Below are 15320 nucleotides of genomic sequence, written 5' to 3'. Positions count from 1 at the left end.
GTTTTCCCATAGAACAAGTAACTTTTATATTTTTTGAAACAAACACGTTTTTATTTACTAAAACACCTTCCCAATATGTCAAAGTTGTTGTTGCAGATTCTGAATCTTGACAAACCGACCACAGATTTGAGGCTTAAACAACTAACTTCTCACCTGAAATCATCCTAAAATTACGTTTTGTGACTCAGAAACACTAACATTCAGAGCATTCTCCTCCGCCATTGATCCCTGAGCTGGTGCAAAATGCATTCTGGGATATTGACTGTTCCAAGTACGCACAAGTCACCTCTGATGCATCTTGGGTAGAATGGGCTGAGCAAATCACATCCAGGCATTTGGTCTGTGGAATAGCTGCAGAGGTTCTGGGAACTAGTTATAAAACTATGCAGACTAGTGTCAGAAGTCTGGAGGCAGAGTGCAGTTTGATGAAGAGTCAGTGGTTTAAAAGAGATTTCTGTTGGAGGGTTGTCCTCATGAATCACAGTTTTTTTGATAAATTGGCTTTAGTGTTGAGACTTGCTAAGATTTTAACCCTTATAGACACATTAAACCATCGGTGGTTGAACTTTGGCTTTCATAATGTCCACTGAGTGTAAGATCAATGGGGAGCTTTTTATTACTGTGTTCTTTGTGTTTTTGTGCTGGTTATCTTTGGATGATCCTAAATATAAGAGTCAAACTTCTACAAGATTCTACTTCTACAAGAACGACTAGTTGGTTGAATAAAAAAACAACAAGTCACAACAAAGAAACTGTGTCTTCTTTACCATTAACTACAAGTTTGAATGAAAATAACATCGCTTTTACTGTCCAATGAAACCAGTGGAAGTAGAAAAATGAAACTTGAATGTTCAGAAATCTTTTATGTTCAGTCAATCTCAGTGTTTCTATCAGTTCACAGCAGCAAAGAGAAAAGTCTCCTGGACCCAGCTGTGTGTCCATGAAGATTGATCAGTCTAAAGAAGCTTTTATTTTCTTCAAAGATGGACAACGTTCTTATGACACAGAGTAAGTTCTTAAAACAGATGAAACAAGATGACTAACTGACACACAGATGGTCGTCCTTCATCTCCAGTCTTTAGCATCTGGTTTATAAAATGATTAATCATGACACAACACAACATCTTTAACTTCTTGTTGTGTTTGTGTTGTAATATCATGAACAACAAACAGTCTGTGGTGCAGACACAATGTGAGCTGATGGTTCATGACTCCTCCACAGAGAGGACCAGGAGAGCTCAGAGGTTCCCAGAGGTCCGTCTGCCCAGCAGCATCAAACACACCTGGACTCCATATTTATGGTCTGTACCTGTACAACTACTTTTACATGTCTTCTGTTCACCATCATCTCCATGCTGCACTCTTTAGACCAGTGGGTTGTCAGTCTGTCCAACATGGATCTGATGTTTGCTTCCATGGTTTTAGTTTGTCATTCAGAGAATATTCTGTTCCAGCTGCTGGAGGAGAACATCCTCACTTTTGTGAAGGACGAGCTGAAGAAGATCCAGAAGGTTCTGAGTTCAGATTACCCAGAATGCTTAGAAAGTCAGAGAGAAGACGACGAGGTGCTAGACAGTGAGGATGAAGAGCAGAGGAGGAGGAGCAGAGAAGCATTTCAGAAGATCTCACTGCACTTCCTGAGGAGCATGAAGCAGGAGGAGCTGGCTGACTGTCTGCAGAGCAGTAAGAGGATTTCTCTAAAGATTTAACATGCTGGATGAATGGAACGTTTACTAATGTCTCAAGAGATGGACCAGAATATATTCATAGACTCATTCTTTGAGGAAATGACGTGTTGAAATGTATTCTTTGACTCATTGATCTTCTTGTTGTGTGTTCATTCAGGACTTCTTGCTGCAGTTTGTCAGCGTGAACTCAAATCTAACCTGAAGAAGAAGTTCCAGTGTGTGTTTGAGGGGATCGCTAAAGCAGGAAACCCAACCCTTCTGAAACAGATCTACACAGAGCTCTACATCACAGAGGGAGGGACTGCAGAGGTCAACAATGAACATGAGGTCAGACAGATTGAAACAGCATCCAGGAAACCACACAGACCAGAAACCACCATCAGACAAGAAGACCTCTTTAAAGCCTCACCTGGAGGAGAGGAACCAATCAGAACAGTGATGACAAAGGGAGTGGCTGGCATCGGGAAAACAGTCTTAACACAGAAGTTCACTCTGGACTGGGCCGAAGACAAAGCCAACCAGGACATCCAGTTCATGTTTCCATTCACGATCAGAGAGCTGAATGTGCTGAAAGAGAAGAAGTTCAGCTTGGTGGAACTTGTTCATCACTTCTTCTCTGAAACCAAAGAAGCAGGAATCTGCAGGTTTGAAGAGTTCCCGGTTGTGTTCATCTTTGACGGTCTGGATGAGTGTCGACTTCCTCTGGACTTCCACAACAATGAGGTCCTGACTGATGTCACAGAGTTCACCTCAGTGGATGTGCTGCTGACAAACCTCATCAGGGGGAAGCTGCTTCCCTCTGCTCGCCTCTGGATAACCACACGACCTGCAGCAGCCAATCAGATCCCTCCTGACTGTGTTGACCTGGTGACAGAGGTCAGAGGGTTCACTGACCCACAGAAGAAGGACTACTTCATGAAGAGGTTCAGAGATGAGAAGCAGGCCAGCGGGATCATCTCCCACATTGAGACCTCACGAAGCCTCCACATCATGTGCCACATCCCAGTCTTCTGCTGGATCACTGCTACAGTTCTAGAGGTCGTGTTGAAGACCGCAGAGGGAGGACAGCTGCCCAAGACCCTGACTGAGATGTACATCCACTTCCTGGTGGTTCAGTCCAAAGTGAAGAAGGTTAAGTATGATGGAGGAGCTGAGACAGATCCACACTGGAGTCCAGAGAGCAGGAAGATGATTGAGTCTCTGGGAAAACTGGCTTTTGATCAGCTGCAGAAAGGGAACCTGATCTTCTATGAATCCGACCTGACAGAGTGTGGCATCGATATCAGAGCAGCCTCAGTGTACTCAGGAGTGTTCACACAGATCTTTAGAGAGGAGAAAGGGCTGTACCAGGACAAGGTGTTCTGCTTCATCCATCTGAGTGTTCAGGAGTTTCTGGCTGCTCTTCATGTCCATCTGACCTTCATCAACTCTGGTGTCAACCTGCTGGTAGAAGAACAAACAACCTCTCTGTGGTCCAAAGTCTTTAGAGACAAACCGGATCCAATACATCTCTACCAGAGTGCTGTGGACAAGGCCTTACAGAGTCCTAATGGACACCTGGACTTGTTCCTCCGTTTCCTCCTGGGTCTTTCACTGGAGACCAATCAGACTCTCCTACGAGGTCTGCTGACACAGACAGGAAGTAGCTCACGGACCAATCAGAAAACAGTCCAGTTGATCAAGAAGAAGATCAGTGAGGATGTGTCTCCAGAGAAAAGCATCAACCTGTTCCATTGTCTGAATGAACTGAATGATGGTTCTCTAGTGGAGGAGATCCAACAGTCCCTGAGGTCAGGACGTCTCTCCACAGATAAACTGTCTCCTGCTCAGTGGTCAGCTCTGGTCTTCATCTTACTGTCATCAGGAGAAGATCTGGATGTGTTTGACCTGAAGAAATACTTTGCTTCAGAGGAGGCTCTTCTGAGGCTGCTGCCAATGGTCAAAGCCTCTAACAAAGCTGTGTAGGTGGAGACATTATGGATACATTGATATTACTAGAAGTGTTTGATATTTTACTTTAATTAAACATTTTGTTTGTATTAATCCCTGTTCCTTCCCTAGACTGAGTGGATGTAACCTCTCAAAGAGAAGCTGTGAAGCTCTGTCCTCAGTCCTCAGCTCCCAGTCCTCTAGTCTGAAACAGCTGAACCTGAGTAACAACAACCTGCAGGATTCAGGAGTGAAGCTTCTCTCTGCTGGACTGGAGAGTCCACACTGTACACTGGAGACTCTCAGGTCAGGATCAGATGATTTACCACAAAGATGATGAAGTGGTCTAGGTGTCTGATATACTGAGTTCATGCTGCTGTTCCCAACATGTTGCTGTGGAGAACAATGTCTACTAGTGTCTCTGTGATATGCTTTACGACATAATGCTGTGAACTGAATGCTGAACTGGCCACTATCCTGCTGGGGTCAAAGTGTTGGAGGTCTTGTTCAACCATCATGAACATCCTTTGGCCCTCCTGCTTTCAGGGAACCAGGACGCTTTAACCCACTAAGATCGACCTACATGGGGCTGTGTATTTTCAGTGTTTACGTTTTTTAAATATTAATATCTTCTCGAAAATAGGGCCGCTACTGTTAAATCCGCGAGGTTCTGCAGTTTCCGGCCCCGTCCTCCTTGAGGTCTAACGTGGCTCACAGGAGCTGACAGAGCTGCTGGTGTCTATGTCGAGCTCCGTCTGTCACCGTGATTTGTCAATTCAGGTGTCCGTCGACATTTTGTGTGAAACTACCAAAACTCAGGAAATCTCTAAAGACCTACCCATCCACCAATGCTGCAAAGATCCACTGGTTTTTGTTCGGATAGACAACACACTACCACCTAAGAAAAAAAAAGTGCTTTCTTGAATGTACTAAAAAAACACAGAGAGCATCTGCTCCGCTCATCTGTTCACTTTTACTCTGTGAGGCCTCACGCGACGTTGTGCTGGTAAACAGTACATAGTACACACATGTATACAGAGTACATAGTACACACATGTATACAGAGTACATAGTACACATATTTACAGAGTACATAGTACACACATATATACAGAGTGCATAGTACACACATGTACATACAGAGTACATAGTCTACACATATATACAGAGTACATAGTACACACATATATACAGAGTACATATGTTGTTCCTGTTTTTTTAAACTTTTCTTGTCAAAATGAAACTAAAACATGCATTTTGTGGAAACATAGTAAACAGTTTGTTTTTCTATAGTACATATTTTGACTTAAATATATACTACATATTTAGTTTGAAAACAAAAACTCTTGTAATTGCAAGCAAGTCATAATCCACCAGCAAGCTCGCTTTTTGGCTGATCTGCAACCAAGTGGACATGTCATGTTGTTAAAGTGGGCGGTGGTCTTCTGCCCTGACGAGAGCGAGAGACCTGGATGCGCGCGCAGTCTGGGGCCAACCTCGGGCTGGCCCTCCCGGAAGTCTTTTTTAAGGCGCTGATTGGATAAATTATCTATCCATCTATGTCTCTCATTTATTTCTTTGATCAGTGATTGGCTGAACTGCTTCTTAGACCCGCGTTTTTTGGGCCAAATTGATCTGGCCCCACGACGCGCGCGAGCAGCAGAGACGTGCACTGGAGCAGCTGAGCAGAGAGGACAAGCAGGAAAAGCAGATTTTTTGAGCAGATATCCTTTTTTATAAATATTACCAGATATATTTCATAGCTCAAGATACTAATATTGACAATTTGTATTATTAATTACTACTTTTATTTTTATTATTTATATATATATATATATATATATATATATATATATATATATATATATATATATATATATATATATATGTATATATATATATATATATATATGTATATATATATATATATATATACATATATGTATGTATATGTGCCCTCTCTTGACCAGCCACCACTGGTCCCATCGTATCTCAGTCCCTCTCATGTTGATGAAAGTAGTGACAGACCACATTACTACTCAAAAAACAATGATACAAATGTGTTTTTTGACATTTACATGTATCTACCATTTTATTCATATATTTCACTGCTTTTGAGAACCTAAAAACCTGAGGACCTGAGTAAAGTTATGTTTTCACAAGAGATATGAAGAATTTCAAAAATCAAGATTACATTTTCCAGCTTTAGTCATATTTTCTCTTGACACTTTTGCCTTATGGCAATAGTTCCTCATTATATAAAGAGATGAGATGTAACAGATGGGTATGTAACACATATGCAATTGCATTTAAAAGGTGAATTTAAGAAATTATGTAAAATTGAGAAAATGACCTTTAGCTTCTACTGCACTGGAAGAACTGATTTCACTGGAATCAGGATTTAAATGTGTTTACAGTGACATGATTTTAACTAAATGTCTGTTTACAAAAGAAGAAGAAACCAAAATGAAAGACACTCATGTTGATGACGAAAATAATGATTCATTGTGTATCAATATAATAAACTCTGTGTGTTGTTTTGTGTGTTTGCAGTCTGTCATGCTGTGAGATCACAGAGGAAGGCTGTTCTTCTCTGGGATCAGCTCTGAAGTCAAACCCCTCCAGTCTGAGAGAACTGAATCTGAGCTTCAACAAGCTGCAGGATTCAGGAGTGAAGCTGCTGAGTGGTTTTCTGGAGAGTCCACATTGTCGACTGGAGACTCTTAGGTGGGTTCACTGTCTGCTGCTAGTGTAGCACCTTCATGTTTAATCAATAACTCTATTGATTTATCTACGTATTGATCAGTGAAGTGTTACATGTTCTGGTAATATGTTCCACTTCACATCAGCTGCCTCGTTGTCTGCATGTCGTCCTCTACAATCATGACATGTACAACTTGTCTGGCTTCATGCTGTTGGATGGATTACTGAACAGGACTAAAGGGCCCAGACCCAGGGGCCCCAAGTGTCAGGGCCCAAAATGTCATTGGACCCTGTTCTTTATCTACAAAATGTCACTCAGAAAGACACAAAGAGACTCAAAGTATTGATGAGAATACTATGTATACTAAATTTGATAAATATTATAAATACTATGAATACTATACCCTGAAGTCAATATTTATCATAAAAAGTGTAATTTAATTACATGTAAAGAACCAAACCTTTAATTAATTTTTAATCCAATATTTTATCATTTCTTTAAAGAGCATTTGGCATTTTTAAATAACTTTTTCACATGTTTTGATCTGCTCTGAATAATCTGGATCAATACTGATCAATACATTTAGTAACAGAAGTCTAAAAGTTATAGAAAGCATCATCATTTCACATCTTTAACAACCTGTTGTGCTCCAGGTTCATGTGAACATTTGCTGTGATGAGTTTGTCCTCAACGTTAATATGATATTGAAACAAGTCATGAACTCTCCTCCGTGAGCTGCTTCTACACGTCTGCTGCCAGCTGCAGGAAACCTTGTGAAGTGGAGTTCCACATTTACAACATGACACATCTGATGGATTATGAACAGATTGTTTCTCTTCATATTTCTTCTTGATGCAGATTGAGTTCCTGCAGCTTGACAGAGGTCAGCTGTTCTTCTCTCAGCTCTGAAGTCTGAAGTGCTCTGAAGTCATCTACTGCATCCCAGTTCATGCTGCTGTTCCCAACATGTTGCTGTGGAGAACAATGTCTACTAGTGTCTCTGTGATATGCTTTACGACATAATGCTGTGAACTGAATGCTGAACTGGCCACTATCCTGCTGGGGTCAAAGTGTTGGAGGTCTTGTCCAACCAACATGAACATCCTTTGGCCCTCCTGCTTTCAGGGAACCAGGACGCATTAACCCCCTAAAATCGACCTCAGTGGGGCCGTGAATTTTCAGTGTTTACATTTTTTAAATATTCATATCTTCTGGAAAAAACGGCGCAGAAAAAATAATCCGCTACTGTTAGATCCGCGAGGTTCTGCAGTTTCCGGCCCCGTCCTCCTTGTGGTCTAACGTGGCTCACAGGAGCTGACAGAGCTGCTGGCCTCTATGTCGAGCTCCGCCTGTCACCGTGATTTGTCAATTCAGGTGTCTGGCGACATTTTGTGTGAAACTACCAAAACTCAGGAAATCCCTAAAGACCGACCCATCCACCAATGCTGCAAAGATCCACTGGTTTTTATTCAGATAGACAACACACTACCACCTAAGAAAAAAAATCAGTGTTTTCTTGAATGTTCTAAAAAACACACAAAGCCTCTGCTCCGCTCATCTGTTCAGTTTTACTCTGTGAGGCCTCACGCGACGTTGTGCTGGTAAACAGTACATAGTACACACATGTATACAGAGTACACATATACAGACAGAGTACATAGTACGCACATATATACAGTTTACATAGTGCACACATGTATACAGAGTACAGAGTACACACATATATACAGAGTACAGAGTACACACATATATACAGAGTACACATATACATACAGAGTACATAGTACACACATGTATACAGTTTACATAGTGCACACATGTATACAGAGTACAGAGTACACACATATATACAGAGTACAGAGTACACACATGTATACAGAGTACAAAGTACACACATGTATACAGAGTACATAGTACACACATGTACACAGAGTACACACATACATACAGAGTACATATGTTGTTCCTGTTCTTTTAACTGTTCTTGTAAAATGAAACTGAAACATGCACATTGTGGAAACAGTAAATAGTTTGTTTTTCTATAGTACATATTTTGACTCAAATATATACTACATATTTAGTTTGTAAACAAACTATTGTATTATTATTTTTTCATTTGAATACACATCATGAAGCTCGGTCTGTAGTATGAAGTCATTCCTCAGTCTCATTGTATCTCAGTCCCTCTCATGTTGATGAAAGTAGTGACAGACCACATTACTACTCAAAAACGACAATACAACATTTGTTTTTAGACATTTATTTACATGTATCTACCATTTTATTAATATATTTTCCTGCTTTTGAGAACCTAAGACCTTTTGGGAAACCAATTTCCATCACCGAAACCATTCGACCACCTGAGTAAAGTTGTGTTTTCACAAGAGATGTGAAGAACTTCAAATATCAAGATTACATTTTTCAGCCTTAGTCATATTTTCTCTTTACACTTTTGCCTCATGGCAATGGTGCCTCATTATATAGAGAGCTGAGATTGTTAGATTTAACTGAATATGTACCACATATGCAAGTGCCTTTGAAAGGTGAATTTAAGAAATTATGTAAAATCGAGAAAATGACCTTTAGCTTCTACTGGACTGGAAGAACTCAATTCACTGGAATCAGGATTTAAATGTGTTTACAGTGACATGATTTTAACTAAATGTCGGTTTACCAAAGAAGAAGAAACCAAAATGAAAGACACTCATGTTGATGATGAAAATAATGATTCATTGTGTATCGATATAATAAACTCTGTGTGTTGTTTTGTGTGTTTGCAGTCTGTCATGCTGTAAGATCACAGAGGAAGGCTGTTCTTCTCTGGGATCAGCTCTGAAGTCAAACCCCTCCAGTCTGAGAGAACTGGATCTGAGCTTCAACAAGCTGCAGGATTCAGGAGTGAAGCTGCTGAGTGGTTTTCTGGAGAGTCCACATTGTAGACTGGAGACTCTGAGGTGGGTTCACTGTCTGCTGCTCGTGTAGCACCTTCATGTTTAATCAATAACTCTATTGATTTATCTACGTATTGATCAGTGAAGTGTTACATGTTCTGGTAATATGTTCCACTTCACATCAGCTGCCTCGTTGTCTGCATGTCGTCCTCTACAATCATGACATGTACAACTTGTCTGGCTTCATGCTGTTGGATGGATTACTGAACAGGACTAAAGGGCCCAGACCCAGGGGCCCAAAGTGTCAGGGCCCTGTTCTTTATCTACAAAATCTCACTCAAAGAGAAACAAAAAGATTCAAAGAGTATTGATGAGAATACTATGTATGTACTAAATTTGATAAATATTTTAAATACTATGAATTCTACACACTGAAGTCAATATTCATCATAAAAAGTGTAATTTAATTACATGTTAAGAACCAAACCTTTATTCATTTTTAATCCAATATTTCATCATTTTTTAAGAGCATTTGGCATTTTTAAATAACTTTTTCACGTTTTGATCTGCTCTGAATAATCTGGATCAATACTGATCAATACATTTAGTAACAGAAGTCTAAAAGTTATAGAAAGCATCATCATTTCACATCTTTAACAACCTGTTGTGCTCCAGGTTCATGTGAACATTTGCTGTGATGAGTTTGTCCTCAACGTTAATATGATATTGAAACAAGTCATGAACTCTCCTCCGTGAGCTGCTTCTACACGTCTGCTGCCAGCTGCAGGAAACCTTGTGAAGTGGAGTTCCACATTTACAACATGACACATCTGATGGATTATGAACAGATTGTTTCTCTTCATATTTCTTCTTGATGCAGATTGAGTTCCTGCAGCTTGACAGAGGTCAGCTGTTCTTCTCTCAGCTCTGAAGTCTGAAGTGCTCTGAAGTCATCTACTGCATCCCAGTTCATGCTGCTGTTCCCAACATGTTGCTGTGGAGAACAATGTCTACTAGTGTCTCTGTGATATGCTTTACGACATAATGCTGTGAACTGAATGCTGAACTGGCCACTATCCTGCTGGGGTCAAAGTGTTGGAGGTCTTGTCCAACCAACATGAACATCCTTTGGCCCTCCTGCTTTCAGGGAACCAGGACGCTTTAAGTCCTGCTTTTAGTTTGTTAGAGCTTCTACTGCACTGGAAGAACTGGTTTCACTGGAATCAGGATTTAAATGTGTTTACAGTGACATGATTTTAACTAAATGTCTGTTTACAAAAGAAGAAGAAACCAAAATGAAAGCCACTCATGTTGATGACGAAAATAATGATTCATTGTGTATCGATATAATAAACTCTGTGTGTTGTTTTGTGTGTTTGCAGGCTGTCAGACTGTAGGATCACAGAGGAAGGCTGTTCTTCTCTGGGATCAGCTCTGAAGTCAAACCCCTCCAGTCTGAGAGAACTGGATCTGAGCTTCAACAAGCTGCAGGATTCAGGAGTGAAGCTGCTGAGTGGTTTTCTGGAGAGTCCACATTGTAGACTGGAGACTCTGAGGTGGGTTCACTGTCTGCTGCTAGTGTAGCACCTTCATGTTTAATCAATAACTCTATTGATTTATCTACGTATTGATCCATCAAGTGTTACATGTTCTAGTACTATTGTTCAGGACTGGAGACCAAAGACAGTAGGACTCAGATGCAGACTTGAGTCCTGGTAGTAGGGTGCAAACACAAGGTCTTTACTCCAGCAGGGTTCAGTACACTGATGATCAGTCGCTCAGGCCGAGGAAACAAAATCGGCAGACAAAAACTGGTTTGTAGGGAAAAAAAGAAGAAAAAAAAATCATTTCACTGGAATCAGGATTTAAATGTGTTTACAGTGACATGATTTTAACTAAATGTCTGTTTACAAAAGAAGAAGAAACCAAAATGAAAGCCACTCATGTTGATGATGAAAATAATGATTCATTGTGTATCGATAAAATAAACTCTGTGTGTTGTTTTGTGTGTTTGCAGTCTGTCACGCTGTAAGATCACAGAGGAAGGCTGTTCTTCTCTGGGATCAGCTCTGAAGTCAAACCCCTCCAGTCTGAGAGAACTGGATCTGAGCTCCAACAAGCTGCAGGATTCAGGAGTGAAGCTGCTGAGTGGTTTTCTGGAGAGTCCACATTGTAGACTGGAGACTCTGAGGTGGGTTCACTGTCTGCTGCTAGTGTAGCACCTTCATGTTTAATCAATGACTCTATTGATTTATCTACGTATTGATCAGTGAAGTGTTACATGTTCTGGTAATATGTTCCACTTCACATCAGCTGCCTCGTTGTCTGCATGTCGTCCTCTACAATCATGACATGTACAACTTGTCTGGCTTCATGCTGTTGGATGGATTACTGAACAGGACTAAAGGGCCCAGACCCAGGGGCCCAAAGTGTCAGGGCCCCAAGTGTCAGGGGCCCCTGTCCTTTATCTACAAAATGTCACTCTAAGAGAAACAAAAAAAACAGTATGAATGAGAATACTATATATATATATATATATATATATATATATATATATATATATATATATATATATATATATATATATACTAAACTTGATGAATATTATAAATACTAGGAATTCTAGAGACTGAAGTCAATATTCATCATAAAAAGTGTAATTTAATTACATGTAAAGAAACAAACCTTTATTCATTTTTAATCCAATATTTCATCATTTCTTTTAAGAGCATTTGGCATTTTTAAATAACTTGTTCACATGTTTTGATCTGCTCTGAATAATCTGGATCAATACTGATCAATACATTTAGTAACAGAAGTGTAAAAGTTATAGAAAGCATCATCATTTCACATCTTTAACAACCTGTTGTGCTCCAGGTTCATGTGAACATTTGCTGTGATGAGTTTGTCCTCAACGTTAATATGATATTGAAACAAGTCATGAACTCTCCTCCGTGAGCTGCTTCTACACGTCTGCTGCCAGCTGCAGGAAACCTTGTGAAGTGGAGTTCCACATTTACAACATGACACATCTGATGGATTATGAACAGATTGTTTCTCTTCATATTTCTTCTTGATGCAGATTGAGTTCCTGCAGCTTGACAGAGGTCAGCTGTTCTTCTCTCAGCTCTGAAGTCTGAAGTGCTCTGAAGTCATCTACTGCATCCCAGTTCATGCTGCTGTTCCCAACATGTTGCTGTGGAGAACAATGTCTACTAGTGTCTCTGTGATATGCTTTACGACATAATGCTGTGAACTGAATGCTGAACTGGCCACTATCCTGCTGGGGTCAAAGTGTTGGAGGTCTTGTCCAACCATCACGAACATCCTTTGGCCCTCCTGCTTTCAGGGAACCAGGACACTTTAAGTCCTGCTTTTAGTTTGTTAGAGCTTCTACTGCACTGGAAGAACTGGTTTCACTGGAATCAGGATTTAAAAGTGTTTACAGTGACATGATTTTAACTAAATGTCTGTTTACAAAAGAAGAAGAAACCAAAATGAAAGCCACTCATGTTGATGATGAAAATAATGATTCATTGTGTATCAATATAATAAACTCTGTGTGTTGTTTTGTGTGTTTGCAGGCTGTCAGACTGTGAGATCACAGAGGAAGGCTGTTCTTCTCTGGGATCAGCTCTGAAGTCAAACCCCTCCAGTCTGAGAGAACTGGATCTGAGCTCCAACAAGCTGCAGGATTCAGGAGTGAAGCTGCTGAGTGGTTTTCTGGAGAGTCCACATTGTAGACTGGAGACTCTGAGGTCAGTAGAGGGTTGAGTCAGTCCATGCTGGTTTCAGCAGTATTGTAGCAAACACAGATGAGAGAGAGAGAGAGAGAGAGAGAGAGAGAGAGAGAGAGAGAGAGAGAGAGAGAGAGAGAGAGAGAGAGAGAGAGAGAGAGAGAGAGAGAGAGAGAGAGAGAGAGAGAGAGAGAGATTTGATTTTTAGAAAACCTTTATTTTACTTAAAACAAACTAAACATCCCATTTTTGTCAAAACTAAACAAATCAACAACAACACACACACAAAAACTAAAATAAGTTGTGCACTTTTACACATTTTGTGTTCATTGTCCCAAAGTCACTGAGTCCTAGCTTCGTCCCCTCAGCAGCGGCCCTGAGGCCCAATCCAGCTTCGGCATCAATCCTGATCCGGAAAAGGATCCATAGTCAGAAACCTCCTCTTCTTCTCCTCCGTACTCCGCCCGGCGCCGCTCCAGGGATCCACGTCCCCACAGCAGACGGTTTGGCTCTGTGTAGCCCCGCCCTCTTCTCCTCTGCCAGTCTCTACGGCATCTACTCCTCCATCCACCTCTCGGTCCATCGGAATGCTCTCGACTGGACCCGTCCACTTCCTGCTCCCTCAACTTGTCTTCATGATTACGCCCTCCTGCAATATCTCCTCCATGGTCCTCACTAGCAGCCTCTTGACCCTGAAACGCTCCAATTTAGTGAAACCTCCTTTGCCTTTGTTTTGCATAAAGGCCCATGCAGAATTCCACAACCCCTCTTTGTTGGAAAAATAATCCTGCAGCTTCACTTTTCTCCTGTTTTTGGTGTCTCTAAGGAACTTCTGTATTCTCTCTAAGCTGTAGATTCTCCTACTATTACGGCTTTCCACCTCAGACCCAGAGGAACTCTCATCATCAGAGTCCTCCTCCTCACTGGACTCCGACTCCTCTGTCTCCTCCTCAGCCTTCCCGGAGCCCCCTGCTCCCTTCTTGGCCTGCGAGCTCCCATCGTCCTCCCTGCACTTCCTCTTTAGCTGACGGGCTTTACACCCGTCCTCCTCCTCTTCCATGTTTGCCTCGCTTCCTGCCAACCCACCATCCTCCACACCTTCCTCCTCTTCCTGCCCACCTACCACCTGCCTCTCACTGACCTCCCCCGTCCACCAGCAGCCACCTGCTTGTCAAGCTTTCCTTCTGCCTCCTGCTGGGCAATGTCCCCCTGATGTCCCACGTCCTCCTGCTGGACGTCTCCCACCCCCTCTTGTCTCTCCACCACCCCCTACTGAACCACCCTCTGGACCCCACCTGTGCCCTCCTGTTCTCCCTGCTTGTCCTGGGTGTCTCTGCCCTCCGGCTCCTTCTCTGCAGCCCTGGGCTCCCCAGCAGTACCTCCACCACCAGCATCTCCACCACCGGCAGCTTCACCACCAGCATCTCCACCACCAGCAGCTTCACCACCGGCAGCTTCACCACCAGCATCTCCACCACCGGCAGCTTCACCACCAGCATCTCCACCACCGGCAGCTTCACCACCAGCAGCTTCACCACCGGCAGCTTCACCACCGGCAGCTTCACCACCAGCATCTCCACCACCGGCAGCTTCACCACCAGCAGCTTCACCACCGGCAGCTTCACCACCGGCAGCTTCACCACCAGCATCTCCACCACCGGCAGCTTCACCACCAGCAGCTTCACCACCGGCAGCTTCACCACCAGCAGCTCCACCAGCACCAGCACCCCCAGCAGCAGCTCCACTAGCAGCGTTCTCCCCTGAGCTCCTCTCAGGACACGCTCTGGCCAGGTGTCCTGAGCTCCTGCAAACAAAACATTTTGACCCCGATGTCGCAAACATGATGTAATCGAAATCATCAACCCTGATTTTGAGGACTATGTCCATGTCTCTGCTCCTGTCATTTAAAACCATTAAGAGCTGCCTTTTGTGTGACACCACGTGTCTCAACAGTGGAGATTTAAAACCCGAGGACACCTTCCTCACCTGAGACATGACCTTCCCGTGTCTCCTCAGTTCCCTCACAACAGCCTCGTCTCTTATGAACGGGGGCACGTTGGACACGGTGACCCGCACCGCCGGCGTGGAGAGCGGCATGACGGGCACGGGCACGCCGTTCACCTCCACCCCTCCCCCCACCACCATGTTGGCTTTTTCCACGCTATCCACAAAAATCACCACCTCTCCGCTCATGCGGGCAGCGGACACCACGCTGCGGTGCCCCACCACCCGGCCCACGGCCAGCCCGCACTCCTCCGCGGAGCAGGGCGAGCCCGCGATCTTTAACCCGTGGCTCCGTGACAGGCCGCTGTAGTCCATGCCGGTCTGTGTCGTGCGCCGCCCGGCGCGAGCCGACCAGACGCCAACAACA

The 15320-nt window shown here is 42.8% G+C and overlaps 1 protein-coding gene across 1 annotated transcript; it reads left to right on the top strand.

Annotated features, from left to right (window-relative positions):
• The first annotated feature begins 885 nt into the window (after nt 1–885).
• LOC137779842 (protein NLRC3-like) lies at nt 886–13977 on the top strand. Its single transcript, XM_068568042.1, has 12 exons — nt 886–1008; nt 1223–1301; nt 1455–1683; nt 1846–3649; nt 3750–3923; nt 6171–6344; nt 9102–9275; nt 10595–10768; nt 11230–11403; nt 12797–12970; nt 13493–13554; nt 13835–13977. Exons 1-12 carry the CDS (start codon nt 941–943, stop codon nt 13975–13977), a joined length of 3429 nt encoding a protein of 1142 aa, XP_068424143.1. The 5' UTR covers nt 886–940.
• The last annotated feature ends 1343 nt before the right edge of the window (nt 13978–15320 follow it).

Source organism: Clinocottus analis, unplaced genomic scaffold (genome assembly GCF_023055335.1).
Source record: "Clinocottus analis isolate CAN_PGR_092001 unplaced genomic scaffold, fCliAna1.0.p SCAF_8, whole genome shotgun sequence".
Taxonomy (NCBI): Eukaryota; Metazoa; Chordata; class Actinopteri; order Perciformes; family Cottidae; genus Clinocottus; species Clinocottus analis.
Note: the sequence above shows the minus strand (reverse complement) of the source record. Positions and strands in the feature narration are given on the sequence as shown.

Coding starts and splice junctions, on each gene's coding strand:
- LOC137779842 (XM_068568042.1), top strand. CDS start 941: ATGAAGATTGATCAGTCTAAAGAAGCTTTTATTTTCTTCAAAGATGGA. Junction 1,684..1,845: donor GGCTGACTGTCTGCAGAGCA/GTAAGAGGATTT, acceptor GTGTTCATTCAG/GACTTCTTGCTGCAGTTTGT. Junction 9,276..10,594: donor TGTAGACTGGAGACTCTGAG/GTGGGTTCACTG, acceptor GTGTGTTTGCAG/GCTGTCAGACTGTAGGATCA.